Source organism: Dreissena polymorpha, chromosome 16, assembly GCF_020536995.1.
Source record: "Dreissena polymorpha isolate Duluth1 chromosome 16, UMN_Dpol_1.0, whole genome shotgun sequence".
Classification (NCBI taxonomy): domain Eukaryota; kingdom Metazoa; phylum Mollusca; class Bivalvia; order Myida; family Dreissenidae; genus Dreissena; species Dreissena polymorpha.
The window spans coordinates 48,340,928-48,358,419 of NC_068370.1; the positions used below are offsets into that span (position 1 = coordinate 48,340,928).

Here is a 17,492-nt window from a genome sequence, read left to right on the forward strand (position 1 = left end):
AATATGTATGCCGCGTAAGTTGTATTGTGCCTATATATGTTCATGTATCTTATTATTTTCGACTGTCCCTTAGGAGAATTCCAGGCTTTTGATTCGTGATTCCTCGCGCAATCATGATTAGTATTGCTGTTTTAAAAGCAAATAAACCGCCGTTTTACAAATCAAAGGATAAAATTAGACAGTTTTGATTTGTTTCTTTATTATGATGAATAAAAAAACTTCATTGTTGAAAACTTCGAAATTTTTTTTTAACTGCGTTTATATTATTTCTTTATACACGAAAATGACTGCATCGATTAGAAAAGTGGAGTAGATTTTTAACAGCAAGTATGTGTTCTAGTTTAAAGCTTTATAACTATAATTATAGAATGATGGGTTTTTGTATCTTTATTTTCCTTTGAACAGCTAGACTTTTCTTTATTTAGTCCCTTTGGTGTGTTCTTTTATACTTATGATTTATTTAAATAAACATGTTCGCATATTGAGGAGATTTACATGTATACAATTCCTTGTTCTGGTTCTAAAATGATTGTATACTGTAAATATTTTACTTTGTTTTTTTGTAGACAGAGGCACTTAAGAAAATTATACAATTCCACAGAAGATCGGAACTTGCTGTTACATTTTAAGACATACCTCAATCATAACCTGTTCACGACAATTTAATATTCAACGTCGTTACTAAACTAAATTTTAGCATATTGTAAGGTCTTTCACATTGCAAATCGTTACAAATGATACATTAAAAACAAATCATCGCATGTGTTGCAATACGAAAGTGAAAAACGATAACTATTTTAGTTGTTGATGTCCGGCCGATGCGAAGTATATATTTGCATAAATAGCATGGCTTATTATTGTTAATCTTGTCTTCTTTTTTTTAAATATTTTAACAAACATATCAACCGATTTTAGTATTCGCCTTTGTCAATACAATATAATTATATATTCTTGTATGTGCCTATATTCATTCTATTTTTTTTAATATTCACTATTTATTTAAGCAGATAGAACACACCTTCCCAAATTTTCGTTATATTGTTCGTTCGGTTTCGAGGGTTATGTTTATGCCTAAGATATTACACATAAACATATGAGATCAAAGTCACATAATTGATAAATAAATTAGATTTATTTTGTGCTAAAAGCGCCTCGATATGATTAATAGGGTATTTGTTGCCATATTTTTAAGACATGTCGAAGCATTACGCTAAACATGCGCCTGTACAAAAGAACAACACAAAGCTTGCTTGTTTTACCGGCGCGCTAATTCAAGAATGTATTTCATTTTATCACTTTTTTCGAACTCACTAGTATACCTCGTAAAAATATATCTCTTTAGTACATTTTATACAATATTTGTATCTCCAGCTAGTATTTGCCTATGATAACATGGTTATTACGGTGATGATGGTCGCTAACCTGAAACAAACAAAGCTATACTTTTTCAAAATAGCCAAAACAGTCTAGTTGCCATGCGCATCATACCTGAATTGTACAAACACTCAATTTTAATATCGCTATTATTTAAACACTCAAAGTGGTGCTCATTTGCACAACGATTTCTTAACTTCTCTATGGCCATTTGGCATTGGTTGTTATAAAAGGGTGGTATGCAGCCTAAAAATACCGGTAGATTATTTTACTTAGCCATGATTCGACGTTCCGCTTAAATGAACGGTGCGAGTACACTGTAAATACACAGTAAAAAGTCCTATGTAAACAATAGAGAATTGACGTTCTGTAGTTTTCTGCTTGCAATAGGTAAATCTGTGTTGAAACTTTATTTATTTGTAATTATTTGCATCACACCCACAAAAGGATCTTTATGAAAAAATTATTTGCCGACAAATATTTCTGTTGTATTTTTCAGACGGAATGGGCGTGGCCCTACTTTTTTTAGATCATTTCGTTTTTAAATTGTGTGCTTTTTCAAATATTTAACGTCTGTAAACATCAGCATAAACGAATGTGTTGATAGTGTCGAACCGCCATCTTGAAAGATAGGTCTTTCTTGAGGCATGGGTTTGGCTGTTCCAACTTCAAGATGTTCAGGCTTTAAATAGCCTTTAAAGGGGCCTTTTCACAGATTTTGGCATTTTTTAACTTATTCATTAAATGCTTTATATTGATAAATGTAAACATTGGATCGTAAAAGCTCCAGTAAAAAATCAAGAAAAAAATTTAAAAAAGGAAAAGAACATTGCCCGGAGCAGGTTTCGAACCAGTGACCCCTGGAGTCCTGCCAGAGTCCTGAAGTAAAAACGCTCTAGCCTACTGAGCTATTCCGCCGAGTATACATTCGTGACGTATTTTATACCTTATATAAGCAATCTTTGTAGTTTCACAAAATTTAACGACAAAAACAGAACTCTCCAAATTATTCAATCGTTTCGCGTTGCAACGCTTTATAATTTTTAGGTTTTAAAATCATCAAAAGATGCATATAATGGCTATATTAGGGCATGGTTAATGTTCAGTATTACTGTTTCCTCACAAATATCATAACTAAAACGAAAACTTACGAATCTGAAACAACTTTTTTCAATTTTGTCAATTTACCAAAGCGTGAAAAGATCCCTTTAACTAATAGCATGTTTTTCCGTAGTATCAGTCCTCTTAATGAAAACATTCAAATTTTGGAAGTGAACGAATACAAAACAGACATGTGTTGTATGTCAATATATAACTTAATGTGTATTCTTAAACATAACAATGAAAACTACATTCAAATCGGCAATGATTTGACACAATACTGGCTAGACTTTAGTAATCTGTTTCATGTACACCTTGTCTCGGCCTGTCTGATTGGTTGTTAAGATTTGTTACTATGCGCACGTGCTTGTTCTAAAAATATTATCTTAATGGAAAAACAAAACTCTTGCTAATTTTGTTTTTAAAATATTTTTTGTATTTTTTTTTTTAAATAAGCGGCACATGACACATTTGATAAAGCTACTATTAATCCATCAACAAACTACGTGTGTGTTACGTAATTAAAAAATCATAGCATCACCCTGGAATAAACACGACCTACTTTCCAATGAACACCGGAAATCGTGAGAATGCTCTTCGTAATAGTCATGGATAACCATATCAAATAAATTAGAACTGCTAAAAATTGAAAAAAAAACAAAAAAAAATTCCCGCATTTCTTGAAGGTTTTTCGTTAAAAGCAAGATAATATGAGAAGGGTCGATACTATGAAAGTAAATATTTGAACAGTACTAATATCGCGTGTCGCTTCCTATATCCAGCAAAATATCGAGTATTGCTTTGTGAGTCGTGTGTCAAGGTCTGATATTAGACTAGAATACAAGAGTTTCGGATAATATGGGCGATATTTGAATAATAAAATATCGTGTATCGATTGTGTGTCGCGCAAAATATTGTGTTCCCCTTCGTGTTTCGTGTGTCGCCCTTTGTACGCGAGACACGATATTTTGCGCAATGCTCAAATCGACACACGATATTTTGCGCGATACACGAACCGACACACGATATTTTGCGCGATACACGAAGCGACTCGTGATATTTACCACGATATATCACCTTTTGGGCTACCTACGCAAGGGCGATATTTCGTGGTACATTCTCGCGCGTCGCTTCGTGTATCGCCCAAAATATCGTGTGTCGCTTCGTGTCGCGCAAAATAGCATGTCTCGTTTCATGTGTCGTGTGTCGTCCTTGATGAAAGAAGGGTGAGATTATAGATGGCACAATCCGGATTCCGTAGAAGACTGATATTCTATGAGGTCAAATTTTTGCATGGTTAAATCAGTCAGAAGGATTTACATGAAATTCACCAGGACTGTTTATTTGTTGCAAAATTGTATCATCTTTCGTTAAGATTTAAACTAGGAAATTCTTTTTGAATATTGCCAAACTATTGCAAAAAACACAATTCAGTACACCTATTTCTGCAATTCAAAATTGATCCCAGCATTTTCAAATTGACTCCTCAAATTTCAATCAAGGGTTCATTGACTCCTGTTTTTTTGTGAATGACCTGAACCGTTTTATCGACTGTCGGATATATTGCGATCGCGATCTGCAGAGCCGGCGAACCGCGATATAACAGTAGTAGCAGTTGTGTATATCCCTTCCAAGGCTAATTGCATCTCTTCGTTACATTGCTTTCTTCATGACACCATAAAATCCTGCTCTTATATTAGGCCAATTAAGTGATACTTCATTATGTTTTAATAAATTTGATAGACCTCATTTGATATTATTTGAATGCCTATCTTGTTTTGATTCTCTATGCTCCTGATTCAAATGGCAGTTTTTAATGACTGCTTACAGGCATTTAAGGGCTTTCAGATTATGGATCGTTTTGGATCACAACCATAAATTACACATACCATATTTGTTGAGTTCTAAAATTAAAATGCCTTCTTCGTCTTTAATTATTCCTTTATAAGTGTTATTATGAAATGTCAAGCTAACATGTTACCACTTTGTGTCATTTTTACAGTTTTCAATTTTCTAAGTGCACTTTCTTTTATTCTGAGATATTTTAGGAAACCAGACTCGAGATAATTGGTCAATTTGCAACAAAATGCGAAAGGTACTGTAAATTGGTGTTTGTTTAATGGATGATGATGCGTACTTTCTTTCCGCAAAATATGGTTTTGGGTTGTGAAATAGCAAAATTGTTACATAAATATATATAAACTCCTAATATTAATTGGATAATTTCACATCACCTGCATGCTCTATGGTTATTTGATTTCTGATTGTCATATTTGTTATATTTATATATGCTTTTATTGTTTTTATTTCTCAAATTGACCAAAAAGTTGTTATGTTTATCATCATAATTCAGTATTGCTGTAATTCAACAATTGAAATAAAAAATGCTTTAAAATATGTCCCTACGGTATGAATGGTGTATATTTTCATGTGATCTAGTAAACATTGAACTGATCCGAAACACCGCTCTTGATGAGTCATGTTTTCCATATTTCTATTTCTCTTGGTTTGTCTGCAACTGAGTAATAACATTGCGGTTGCATCCAATCGCTAACGTATCCAACCTCTACAGTATAATTTGGGAATTTGATTTTGTCTCTTGTTTGTTACAGAGAGAATGCAAGTTGTACTCGGTAACTTTTAATCACGTGTGCTATTCCATTTTGCTTGCACACGTTAATTCGTTCCGTATTTTCATTTATGGTTTACCTCATAGATCGGCTTAACGTGCATTGGGAATGTGCAAGTAGGTCATCATAGCTATCAATCCAAACAAACCAACTAAGATACGAAAGAACGTGTACCTCCCGCCGCGGTAGTCTTATAAATGAGACGCTTTAGGCGCAGAATGTTCTGGTTAGAATCTAACGGTTTAACTGTTCATAATATTTTCAACAAGTACGTGATTTATCAACATATCTTACTTAAACAATAGCACGGCCATTAATCACGCGAGCCACCTCTTTTTTGAGATGCTTTAATAAATGAGCCAATGCATCTTCCGAGGTGGCGCTCAGGCCCGGATGTTTTGAAATTTAACGGATACTTTTACAGGGTGATTAGATTTAATATGTTTTTTAACACATTTTGCAATATTTAAAAAAAAATCGGCCAATGTAGTGCGATTCAGCGATTATAAATTCATCTAAAAATGTACAGAAACATACTTTCACAACGCATTTGGAAATGTGAGGACCTTTATAAGTTGTGGCATGCTAGAATTCGTAAAAGCAGCTCGATGTATTTTGCCTGTGTGACGAGCAAATCCCTTGCCAATTAACTCGCTAATTACATAAAACGATTGCTTTAAATCTGCGCAAGTGCATGCGTGCACAAAAACATCGGCTTCTAGCCGATCTAATAGATAAATTTAAATTTTTCAAAAAGAGATGGAGCCAATGCCAATGAGGTGGCGCTCAGATTAGGAGGTAGCGCCAATGCACATGTAAAGCCTTTTTAAAATATAATATTTTATGTTATGGTTTCTATTATTTTTACAGGACTTACATTATTTTTTGTAAGTTGACTACTTCAGCACATTTGAGTCGCGTGCGTTTTGAATAAGAAAAAAGTAGTTTTCTAATAATGTATTTATGGATTTAAACGTTCGTATTTGTAAGATGACAACATTTAACATGTATTATACAAAAATGTTAAGGGAAAAAGACCGAGCTATCTTCATTTTTTTTTTTTGGAGTTGATAGTGGGAAAAACAACATAAATGAGCCTAATTAAGATTCGTTGACCTTGGCCTTTTAGTAAATTAAGCATTTGGATTAACGGCCACAAATCATAGTTTCAAGAAGAAGTGTTATCTTATACTTGCTACGTGAATTACCATACTGTATACAAACATTGATGTCGATGAATTATTTTGTCAATGTGGAACATTTAGTAAATGGTTTAATTGAGTATTACAAATTTTCGATATACATCGTACCATATGTTTTATTCATGTTGGTGACTTCTCAATTGAGTTCATCACTTATATATTAAAAAACTACATCTTATTTATTAAAGATTGTGTTTATGTTCTGTAAAAATATGAGACTTCGTATGAAAGTTGAATAATAAGTTTAATATAACAAATAACATAATCTATTAAATCTACGTCATGTGATAATGTCATTGCGAGACTGTTAATTGATACATCCTGCATTGGCGCCACCCCCTATCATTAGCGCCATCTCATAAACATTGGCTCCATCTCTTTTGGAAAAATGCAAAATAATCTACTACGTCGGCAAGAAGCCAATATTTCTGTGCATGCAGCATGTAATGTAAGTTGTATTCAATCGTTTGATGCCGTTAGCGATTTAATTGGGTGGACATTTTCTCGTCACACAGGAAAAACTCACCGAAATGCTTTTTAAAAATCCACCATGCCACATCTTATAAAGGTTCTCACATTTTAAAATGTACATTTTTGGACGAATCAATCTTCCCTGAATCGCACTACATTGTCCGATTTTAAAAATAATGCGAATTATGTTGAAAAAAGATATAAAACCTAATCACCCTGTAAAATTGTCCATGACATTTCAAAACATCCGGGCCTGAGCGCCACCTCGGAAGTTGCATTGGCTCATTAATTATTGCATCTCAAAAAAGAGGTGGCGCGCGTGATTAACGGCCGTGAATAGACTAGTTATAACATGTCTCACATGTTATTTGTGATAGTTATGTCAATATTATCTTGCATTTATAAAATTGGTTAACAGATACACGGTCATTAAATACACTCTCCGTTTTTTATAGAGCCCTGCATATATGACATATGGCTGAAGGTGGCTCAAGCATAGACACGACACGGGAGTCATCTGTTGATTCAGAAGTGGTGAAACTTAAGGTACGGACAGACTTCGACTGAAATAAATGGCTATTGTATCACGCTAGTTTCTTGTCCCCACGTCAACACAAAATATATACATTGTAATTTGTTTCAGAATTTTAACATTTTGAAGGAAATGAAAAACATATCTTTCAACCTCTAGAAAACAGCATTAGACGTAAACATTCCTTGGATGTAGAAAATCACTGAATTAGCTTATCACATTACAGAATGTTATCAGACTGGTCTGGCTGTCCACATCCTTGCACCCCTTTTGTAAGTTACCCTGTACATTTTTTTTCTTTAGGTGAAGCAGAAGGACTGTGAGTTGACAGTGGCACAAACTGAACTGTCGTGGACAATTAAAGACCAGAAGAAAAATTGTAACAGCTAACTGAACAGCTTCGTACTAATTAATTTTTAGGACACAGACCTGCCTTGCATGATATAGTAATGAAGTGTATAAGCATTCCTACAAAAAACACAAAACAAAAAAGTCTGTATGTTGAAACCTTTTTGAAATTCAAATGAATTCTTTTTAGTTTAGTGTATGTTATGAGTTTTTTAAAATACAGAGTGTAGCCAGATAGTCTAAGCGCCGTTCATAAACCGTTATTTCAGTTCAAACATGAAAACGGAAAGACTGCGTACCGGTGGCATTGTTTTTACTTGTCTTTATTTAAGGGTGGTTTTGTTCTAATATATTTCGCCATTGATCACATGGATATTTGTCTTAACAAGTATGGTGTTACATCGAGCAAACATTGTGTCTGAATACGGAATATCGAGGAACAATGCAAAACATTCACATTGATTTAATAGAAAGTTTTGTTACTGTCTTTAGGAATACTAACATATGATTTTGCTGTTTGTAAGCTGACATAAACTGCTTGAAGTCCCCTCTGAAGTTAGTTTTAAGATCGCGCTGCATAATATGCACACACAGTTCGTCCAAACCAACTGCCTGTGAAAAAAATTGATGCCTTATTGCTAATGGAAGAAACCCGAACATGGTACAGTCTTGAGCAGTGCAATTTTGAATAGGATAAAAAAACGTAACCAAATACATGATGTACAAACACCTTATTTACTTTACTTTAAACAAATTTTATTTCCAAATAATGATATTGTATACATATTTACATTGGTCCATACATACGTAATGGAAAAAGGGTAAGACCTGAAGTTCATCAATATTATCGGGGGTCTTTCCTCATTTACCTTATTTACCGACCTAACTTAAATACAGTTAACAAAGGGATGCAACTTGAGGAACAAACAAGCACTATCTAACAAGACCTGCGGATTTATACCTAGTGTTAAAAATGCTGTATGTGATCAAATTTACTATACAAATACAGGCATATATCTAACTTGTCACTTGAGTGAAGAATATCCCCCTATGCTGCATGTAGTAATATTAAGCAAGTTATAATTATGAACATTTTGACCCATTGGTTCGGCAAGTTTTTCAGGGGCTTTGTGCTTATTTTTACCCATTTCGGAGCGGTACAACTTTTTTCCACAATCGGTCAAAAACAAAATCGCTGACTTATGGAAGTGTACAAAGTTTGAAATAACCGCTATATATTTTTTTCGTATCTTCATCTCTTGTTTAACCATCAAAGTTATACTTTTAGTTTAATATCATTATTGTTTCTTTACACTAAGTATAATTAAGGTACAATCCTTAATTAATTGGTTGTTGAGAAACAGATCTCAAATGTGTATTTGTTGACGTCTTTAAAGAGCAGTTATTACAAAAACCTTTACAAAGAGCACAACACGGTCTTATTCACCAATCCATTTTTAGAATTAATACTTAAGATAATACACAAAGACCCAAGAAATTTAACTTTAGAGTTTGAATAGATGTATTACAGTTTTAAGAATACGATTTATTCTCTGACGTTAGTCTAAGAATGTGTTGGTGTCCATTTTATATAATTAATGTTCAATGCAATTTTTATATTCAATCAGGTACATTTTCTGTACGTCGTCGGGACCTGGTGGCAGTCAAAACAAAAGAGGATGTGAAGAATAAAGACTCTACAGTCTTGACGGTTGTTTACGTGAAACAGCAAAAGGATTTTGTTTTGAAACGCTGTGAAGAGTCATTTAGTGGCAGTAATAGCGTGTGCTTGGCAGTGGCGAAAACCCTCCAGGATGGAATTAACCAATGTAAGAATTTTATTCACAGTTCTTAGATTGATTGAGACATTATTTTTATGTTAAATCAATTAAGTAATAAGAATGCATTTATGTTATTTGTCTCAATATGGCGCTGAGATTAGTATGTTAAAACTGATATGAAGAATCACAAAAATAAGGTGTTGTCAACATAATTCATATCAATTATTTATTATGCTAAAACTATAATTATGTTATAAGATCACTCAATATATATTGAGAGATTTTTATGCCCCCCGCCATTGTTCATTAAATTGCGGAAGATCATATAGTGTTTGTCTGTCCAATGTTTGTTTGTGTGTAAGTATGGGAGGGACATTTCGTATTCAGCGCATAACTTTTGTGTGCATTATAAGATTTCAATTACAATTGGCCCAATTATTATCGTATCAAGACGACATGTCGCTTGCAAAACCATGTTGCTCATTACAAGATCAAGGTCACAGTGGATACTTGTAGTTTTTGCATATCTATTATATCGAATGTAGTGGATGTACTCGTAGATGTTAATGTCCAGCTCATAAATTTTGTTTGCATGATGGAATTTCTAAATATTTTTGCACAAAGGATTATCATATCATGACAATATGCCGCATGCAAAAGCCATGTTGGTAATCTAAAGGTGATATTTTGAGTTAGTGCATGATTCCCCATGGCTGTAGTCAAAACAAATGTTTGCGTACGGTCAATTACTTGGTCATTCTTCATGGAATTTCAAAGTAAATTCGCAAAAATGATTTTCATAAATAGACATGTCACATGCAACAACCTTGACGCTTGCATTAAGGTAAAAGTCGCAGTGGGCTTCTTTTGCATTAACAACTGTAAATGCATGCTCGTGTCTAAGCCATAACTTTGACATGCATGACTTTGCGATTTTAAAATAATTGGCCAAATGATTAAATATCAAGAGGACTTGTAGCATGCAAAAAAACATGTTGCTCGCTTCAAGGTAACATCGGACAAGTAAGGTTTGTGCATACTCCTTATAATAGTGATATGTATTGTTAGGGTCAGAGTGCTTGCTAAAAGGTCACTGTCAACAATAGTGGCAAAGGCCTTATGTGTAGCAGTTGCAAATACTGTTTGTACACACGAGCTGTGTTGACTGTTCACATTATGTCTGCCACAAAACACTCATTAATGTGTTCAGTGACATTAAGTGGAGACATTCGTGTCATTCGTGTCATAGGGACATATTTCTGGTTGATTTTATTTTGATATAATTTAGTTACTATTGAGACTGAGGTCAAATATCGTTAAATAAACATGAACTTATCAAATAAACCACTCCTTAAATAGAACACTACTGTGATTTGATGGCATATATTTGTAATGTTATATGAAAGTAGCAGATGTCAATCTATATATTAATGGTTGTATTTTATTTCCTTTCAGCTTTAACATTTTGCTTTTTTATTTTGAGTTATGCATGAAAATTTTCATACAGAATGTTTAGGAAACAAGTAACAAATACATCTTTTTCGACCAAGATGCAGCTTAATATGTTATTCTCATGTGACTCAATCTTAATAAGTCATGTTTTGAATCTGAGTTATTTGCATTTAGAAAGGAGATGAAGAGGTTAAAAACATTCTACCGCTTTTGTGTAAACTTTTGACTAAAGTTTTATGAAACGTGATCATAATGTTTATCTTAACACTATCAAGGTTAAGTTTGGATCTGGGTCAGGCGTGTCCAGGAACTAGCTCACTAGGTCAAAATTCGAAAAATCTTGCAACCGCTCTGGGGGCCACATTTATGACTCATTCTTGATAAAATTTGGTCAATTTGAAAGACATCTGACTTAGAGCTAGACACAACTTGTTTAACATTCTAGTATACATAGTGCATTGCATGATACATATGTATATGAACAATTTGTCATTAGTCTTAAATTAAAGACTGCCGGAAGGAATTTCTTCCCTGATAATATTTCTGTTAATCCCATAGTACAATATTTGTGAATAAAATAGGATAGTGTCCAACATAACCCTCGATACCCATATTCCATAACCAGGTGCTGACAGGCCAAAGCGTCTCCTTGTATTGATCAATCCTATCTCCGGGTTTTCAAGAGGAGAGAAGAATTACAAAAACATTTGCGCCCCTATTTTTGAGGAAGCCGGCATTCAAACTGATGTCATAGGTATGTGCCGTTCTATCTTTGTCAATGTTAATATTTTTATTTCTATAGATACATTTAAAATATATATTGTTCACTCGAATACATTGTACATACCATGGCATGCGTTGGTATAGGGAAATCAACTAAATCAAGTCCTGTGCAGTCAATATTAATATAATTGAAAAAACAACAGTCTTGGTGGTAAGCCTGCGACCAAATAATAGACTAAAATTCGGGGAAAATATATAAATATGTTATTAATTTTAATACAACCTTTTAAGCAATGATTGTTGTTATTTTGTTAAGGAGATTTCTTAGATATTTCTCCATATTGGTAATGGTCCATTTAATAAAACATCATTTGACCTGATAGATTTTTGTGCGAACAGTTATTTGTAAACATATAAGTTTAGCTCGACTTAGCTCAATATAGGCCGTTTGAATGTCTTTCCTCCATCTTTCTTTGTTTTATTTCGGTCTAAAGGCCACATATGTTTTTGGCAAATTATCACAAACTTGCTGAGACACTCAAGTGAGCTTACATTGTCATCCAATTACCTTTGTTAAAGATGGGTGCAGATAAGAAGATACTGAAATGTATTTCCCTTTCGGTCCACTTATCTATTTATGAATTGTTGCATATAAATATAGTTTATATTTGTAGAACATATTGTTCCAAGAAAAGATAATGTATTTTAAACAAAAACCAGTTTGGAAAAAACTAATGGAAAACGTTGCTACATATGTTTTGTTGGCAATTTAATAGTTTTAATTTATTTGAAAACACTAATGTTTTAAGACACACCTATTTGTTAAATTCAAACTTTCTTAGCTGGATATGTTTTTCAAGCCATACTCAATACAGTTTTATTAAGCATTACCAACCCAATTTTCTATGCATTTAACAGAATGGGCTAATTTAAGTTTAGCGCTTAACACAACTGTTAATTGCCTTCACCATGTAGCAAAGCAGTACCATGGCGAAATCTGTTATCACGGCGGAAATTTAAATTGAAGACAATGTGTGTTTGGCAGATAATTGAAATCACCGCGTTTAACTTTTATTTTTTCCTATGTTAAGTCCATAGCACTTGAAAACTTAAAATCCAAATCATATCAAACCAAAATCGTCATGAAGTTACGCAAAATAATACTTATCAGCGCATCTTAAAATAAAAAAAAGTTGTTTTCGCTCCAAAACTGGCTGACATGGCGGCAGGTTTCGTGATGCCCTTAATATGTCCGTTTATTGATTTCTAGTATTTGTTTCAAGACTATGCTGACGGAGAATGCTTGAAATTTGATTTAAAATACAATGAGGTCATTTTATTGAATAAAATGACCTCATTTTGTCATACGCCTTCGCGTACTTGCTTAAGATTTCAGTATGGAAAGTTTGTCCGACTTACCGTTATTTTGCCATTGACGTCTTGATGATGTTTAAAAAGGTAAAACTGTTGTTGTCTACGGATTATTTTGTTTTCTAAAAGCTTATAGCTTCTCTTCTACAAAATACTGATTAAACGTAACGGTGAGATTTCAAATTGAAATTTTCTACTTGGATTGATTATTTTATCAGAATAATTACATTATGTTGATTTCAGTTGTAAAAATATGAAATGTTATTGACTTAAAAATTGAAATAATCCTTGACCTGTCTGACAAAAATAATTTTACCATCAGTCCAGTTAACCTGTCTTGTCAGAAAATATTTTACTCAACATGTATTTTTTTTATTTGTATTTTTATGTTATTGACTTACAGTATGTACCGGTAAAATATCTATCTTCAAATCTTGTAGTCACACAGAGCGCTGGGCACACAAAGGAAGCCATCAATGGGTATAATCTTCAGACAATTAACGGGTTTGTTTTAATGGTTTATAAAGTATGTTAAAGTATTATTGTTCACACAAACTGTCTTTTTGTCTGTGATGTCTGGCATTTGAACTTTGGACATTACCAAGTTTGTCGTAAAAAGCCGTTATTTCGGCGTACTTGTCTAAGTCTACTTTTGGCCTAGATTTCTTGCGATAATTATTGGTACGCCAATGCAATGAAGCAAATTTTCTTTTTTTCGGGAATGCAAACACCGTGTAATTGTTAAACCTCTAGAATGTCATTGTACGTGCTTTCTGAAAGTTATAATTTGTACACTTGTTAAAAAAAGCAATCAAAAAGTATATGGGTATAACAAGCCTACATTGAAGGCTTGTTAGTGCTGTAGCTGTATTTATCTGATCAGAATTTAACGTGAGTTCATAGATTGGTAATTTGGGTTCTTTGTCTGCGACACGAATCAAATTTGCAATGCTTCCAAAATTGCTCACGTTGATTTGTCCTACCTGTTTTTCCCTATTAGCCCAACTTTAGAATTTAGATAGTTTTTTATTTTTTGTGTAAGGGCACAGTTAAAAGTTTAAAGTAGACATGTTATCGCTCAAGATGACTAATTTTGCATCGGATCTAGAGGAAACTTGGTCAGCATATTTATCCCGACCAAGTTCGAATCTAGGTAACGCGCATCCCCAAACAAGGTAAAATAAAACAAAACATCTTGGTGCCATTATAAAGGTTTCCTTGATAACTCAGTATTGATGAAACTTGGGAAAATGATATTTGTTCGTTGGAATCAGGGCAACGTCTGCCAAAAAGCTAGGCCACATGTTTAAAAGTTAAAAAATCGTTGTAGTAACTCAATAGGCCATATTTATTACTCAATTTTGATTAAACTAGGTAAGAATGATTACTAAAAAAAAAATCTTCACAAACAACGGATCTTGGTAATGTGCGTTTTCTTACAAAGATGAAGGCGTCCACAAACTATATACACTCTAAGAAAAACCTTATAACCTCTCTAGAGACCATATTTGTGACTCAATCTTGATGGTCTTGGTCAGAATGGTAATCTTGAAGAAATCTGATCAAATAAAATAATAAATCTTTGCCGTGTGCTAAATATGAGGCCATCAAGGCGTTACAATTATGCTTTTGAAATAGGGGTCACATGTTCAAAGCCCTGTTTGGGGAGAATGTGTCTCCGACCGCGGAACTCTTGTTTACTTTTATAACATTATTGTCATTTGTTTCAGCATCATCTTTGTTAGCGGCGATGGTATGTACCACACCTTGTTAAATGCCCTCTTCAAAAGAATGGCAATGGAATCGGGCATGGATTTAAATGATCCAAACTATGAACCGCCAGAGTTAACTGTGTCTGTTGGACATATTCCATGTGGTAACCGTTAATTTCTTATATGCCCTCATAATACGAAATTTTTAGGCTAAATATAACAGTATTGATATCGATTATTTGCACATTATTTTTTAATGTTATGTTGAATTTTATAGCAGTGCACATTATTCTTCCCTATTTCCAGAAAAGTGTCTTAACATTATATTTCCACAAAATATACATTACTGCGAAAAGTAAATTAAAAGCATAATTCAGTTAATTGACAGTTTACAGTGGGCTACCTGTTTTCTAACAGGTTAATTAAGTTCCTATTTTTCACTTGTTGTTGTGCAGGTCTATGACAATATTGTATTTAATGGAAATCCAGTAATTCATATACATCACCCGTTGACTTATTAAATTACGAAAACGAAAACATATAATCCAAGAAAACGTCATTACAACCATTGTTTCATTTTTGTTTAAGGCAGTGGAAACAGAATAGCTTTTGGAGCTAATGGATGTTTTGACGTAGCAACTGATTTTTGTTTAAGGCAGTGGAAACAGAATAGCTTTTGGAGCTAATGGATGTTTTGACGTAGCAACTGCAGTATATGCTATAGTTTTGGGTAACCAACAGTTTTATTCTTTGTTTACATTTAGTCATACACATAAGTGTATACACTCAGTGCAATATGATTTCGTTATTATATAAAACACATTATATACTTTACTACTATAATGTAGAAAAAGTAAATATTTTGAATAATCAATTTCATTACTGGTCTTCTGTTAACTTAAATGAAAGATTTTTATAAAAAAAGATATATTTACTTTATGCCTTATGTTGCAGGGTTCAAAACAAAGAATAATATTTTCATTGTGTATTCGGGCAATGAGTTTATTGCGTATGCATTCGTGTTGGTCAGTGGAATATGGTCAGACTTGCTAACACTCAGCGAAGGACGGCGTAGCATGGGTCAAATCAGAATACCATGTAAGAAGATTACGCATTGAGCATGTATTTGCATAACACCTTAAATAACATTATACCGTAATTTGTATAAAAATTGAAATCATTGTGTTAAATCATTTATGAACCTTTCATTTATGTTTAGGTATAAAAATGACATAATAAACTAAGAATTTGCGCAACTCACACCTGAAGGAAAGTAAAAACATGTCAACATGCATGAATATGAATGATAAAATATAATGCTATTAGATCAATTTGGGTTGTTTTTCGGCTAAAAAGATGATTATAAAGAGTGCCATTTGTGTGGCTATTACAAATATGCGCATCTCATTATATCAGTGCTTTCAATGATTGTGATTAATTTACAAGCATTTTCACTAACATTTAAGCATGTTTGTATTTGGTATCATACGTTTCGCGCATGTGATATTATAACTGACCAGTATTTACTGTAAACAGACAATTGGAATTATATTCAGTGTCGGCGATCCAGCAGTTCTTAATCAAGAATCAGAGAGTGGCAGACTTAACCATCAAATTTAAAGCCGCGGAAGATTTTTCTGATCGGAATGATACGGCATTACAAAGGTTCTTGCGAGATCATCGGTACACAAGAAATACTGAAAAAGAGGCTAGTGATAGTAACACTCAGGAGAGGTAAGTTAATGCGTATGTGTGTGCGTATGTATGAAGCACCTTTTAATTAAAATTCTTTAACTTTCTTAATTTATTATATTTGTTTTGTCAATTACTCTCAGATCTTAGATGAACGTATTCATTGGTAATGGCATGAAACGGTACACTTATATTCGAAAAGATATTTTAATATTAATACCAACATACCAGAAATGGCAAATATTTGAGATATGTCATACAAAATAAATTGATTTGAGATAATAAATAAAAATAAGTGTACAATATGTGTCTTGTTTGGCTCTTGTCATGTGCACATTTTGAGAGAATATATATGTGACACTCAAAGCATGAAAACGACGTAGAATAAGCGTGTCTACTGATATTTATTTGTGTGGTTCCTAAGTTTAAAGTTTGAACTATGTTGTCTATCTTATATTTCAGACTGTTGGCGCTTATTTTTTTTTTTAGTCTTACTATTTCTTATAGATACTGTTATGTATATTTTATTTAGTTCACGTGTCTTTAAAAAGGCCATTTATGGCATGAAATTTATTAATTGTAGTCTAATAGGTACCAATTATTTTGAAGCCGTAAAATTTAGTGTATTATAATGACGTTTTCGCCGTTACAAATATTAGAAATACCTGAATAAGTTTTTGTAAAAATATGAAAAAGTTATGCTCTTGAACTATGACTGTCGTTGAAAATATATCTTTGTTTTCCAGTGCAACATTGACAGTGGTTCGGGGACCCTTTGTTGCTCTTGTTGACCTGGACGTCATGGTGTCATCATTAGTTGACACGTTCCATAAGCCCAATTATAAGCCGATAAGCGACGCCTCACAGCTCGTAATTCACAAGCCGTGCAGCAAATGGGAGATGCTGAAAACTATGTGGAATATGGCCTTGAATACAAGCCAATTTGTATGTTATTTTAATAATTTCAATAAACCATTGTTATGAGCACGAAACCCAATAACACAAATTATAGATCTGCACGTTCATTTGAGGGAAAAAGGAAGACGTCTATTGAATTTGACGTCACTTAGCATATACTCATTGAGTGGCAAATCACATTTGCT

The 17,492-nt window shown here is 33.3% G+C and overlaps 1 protein-coding gene across 11 annotated transcripts in view; it reads left to right on the forward strand.

Annotated features, from left to right (window-relative positions):
* Positions 1–1,668: 1,668 nt before the first annotated feature.
* LOC127862233 (ceramide kinase-like) overlaps positions 1,669–17,492 on the forward strand; it is a 34,041-nt gene continuing 18,217 nt past the window's right edge. For 7 of the 11 annotated variants that reach the window (XR_008040511.1, XM_052401264.1, XM_052401268.1 and 4 more), the window contains exons 1-5: positions 1,669–1,764; positions 7,234–7,324; positions 7,614–7,689; positions 9,287–9,487; positions 11,517–11,645. Coding sequence is in view for 10 of the 11 variants with exons in the window: in XM_052401264.1 (XP_052257224.1) it covers positions 7,253–7,324; positions 7,614–7,689; positions 9,287–9,487; positions 11,517–11,645 (478 nt within the window). In the remaining variant the exon portion in view is untranslated. Of the gene's footprint in view, positions 1,765–4,514; positions 4,571–7,233; positions 7,325–7,613; positions 7,690–9,286; positions 9,488–11,516; positions 11,646–13,425; positions 13,490–14,715; positions 14,862–15,352; positions 15,428–15,651; positions 15,796–16,253; positions 16,432–17,135; positions 17,335–17,492 lie in introns of all 11 variants that reach the window. The other 4 variants (XM_052401275.1, XM_052401272.1, XM_052401265.1 and 1 more) reach the window with 3 other exon arrangements.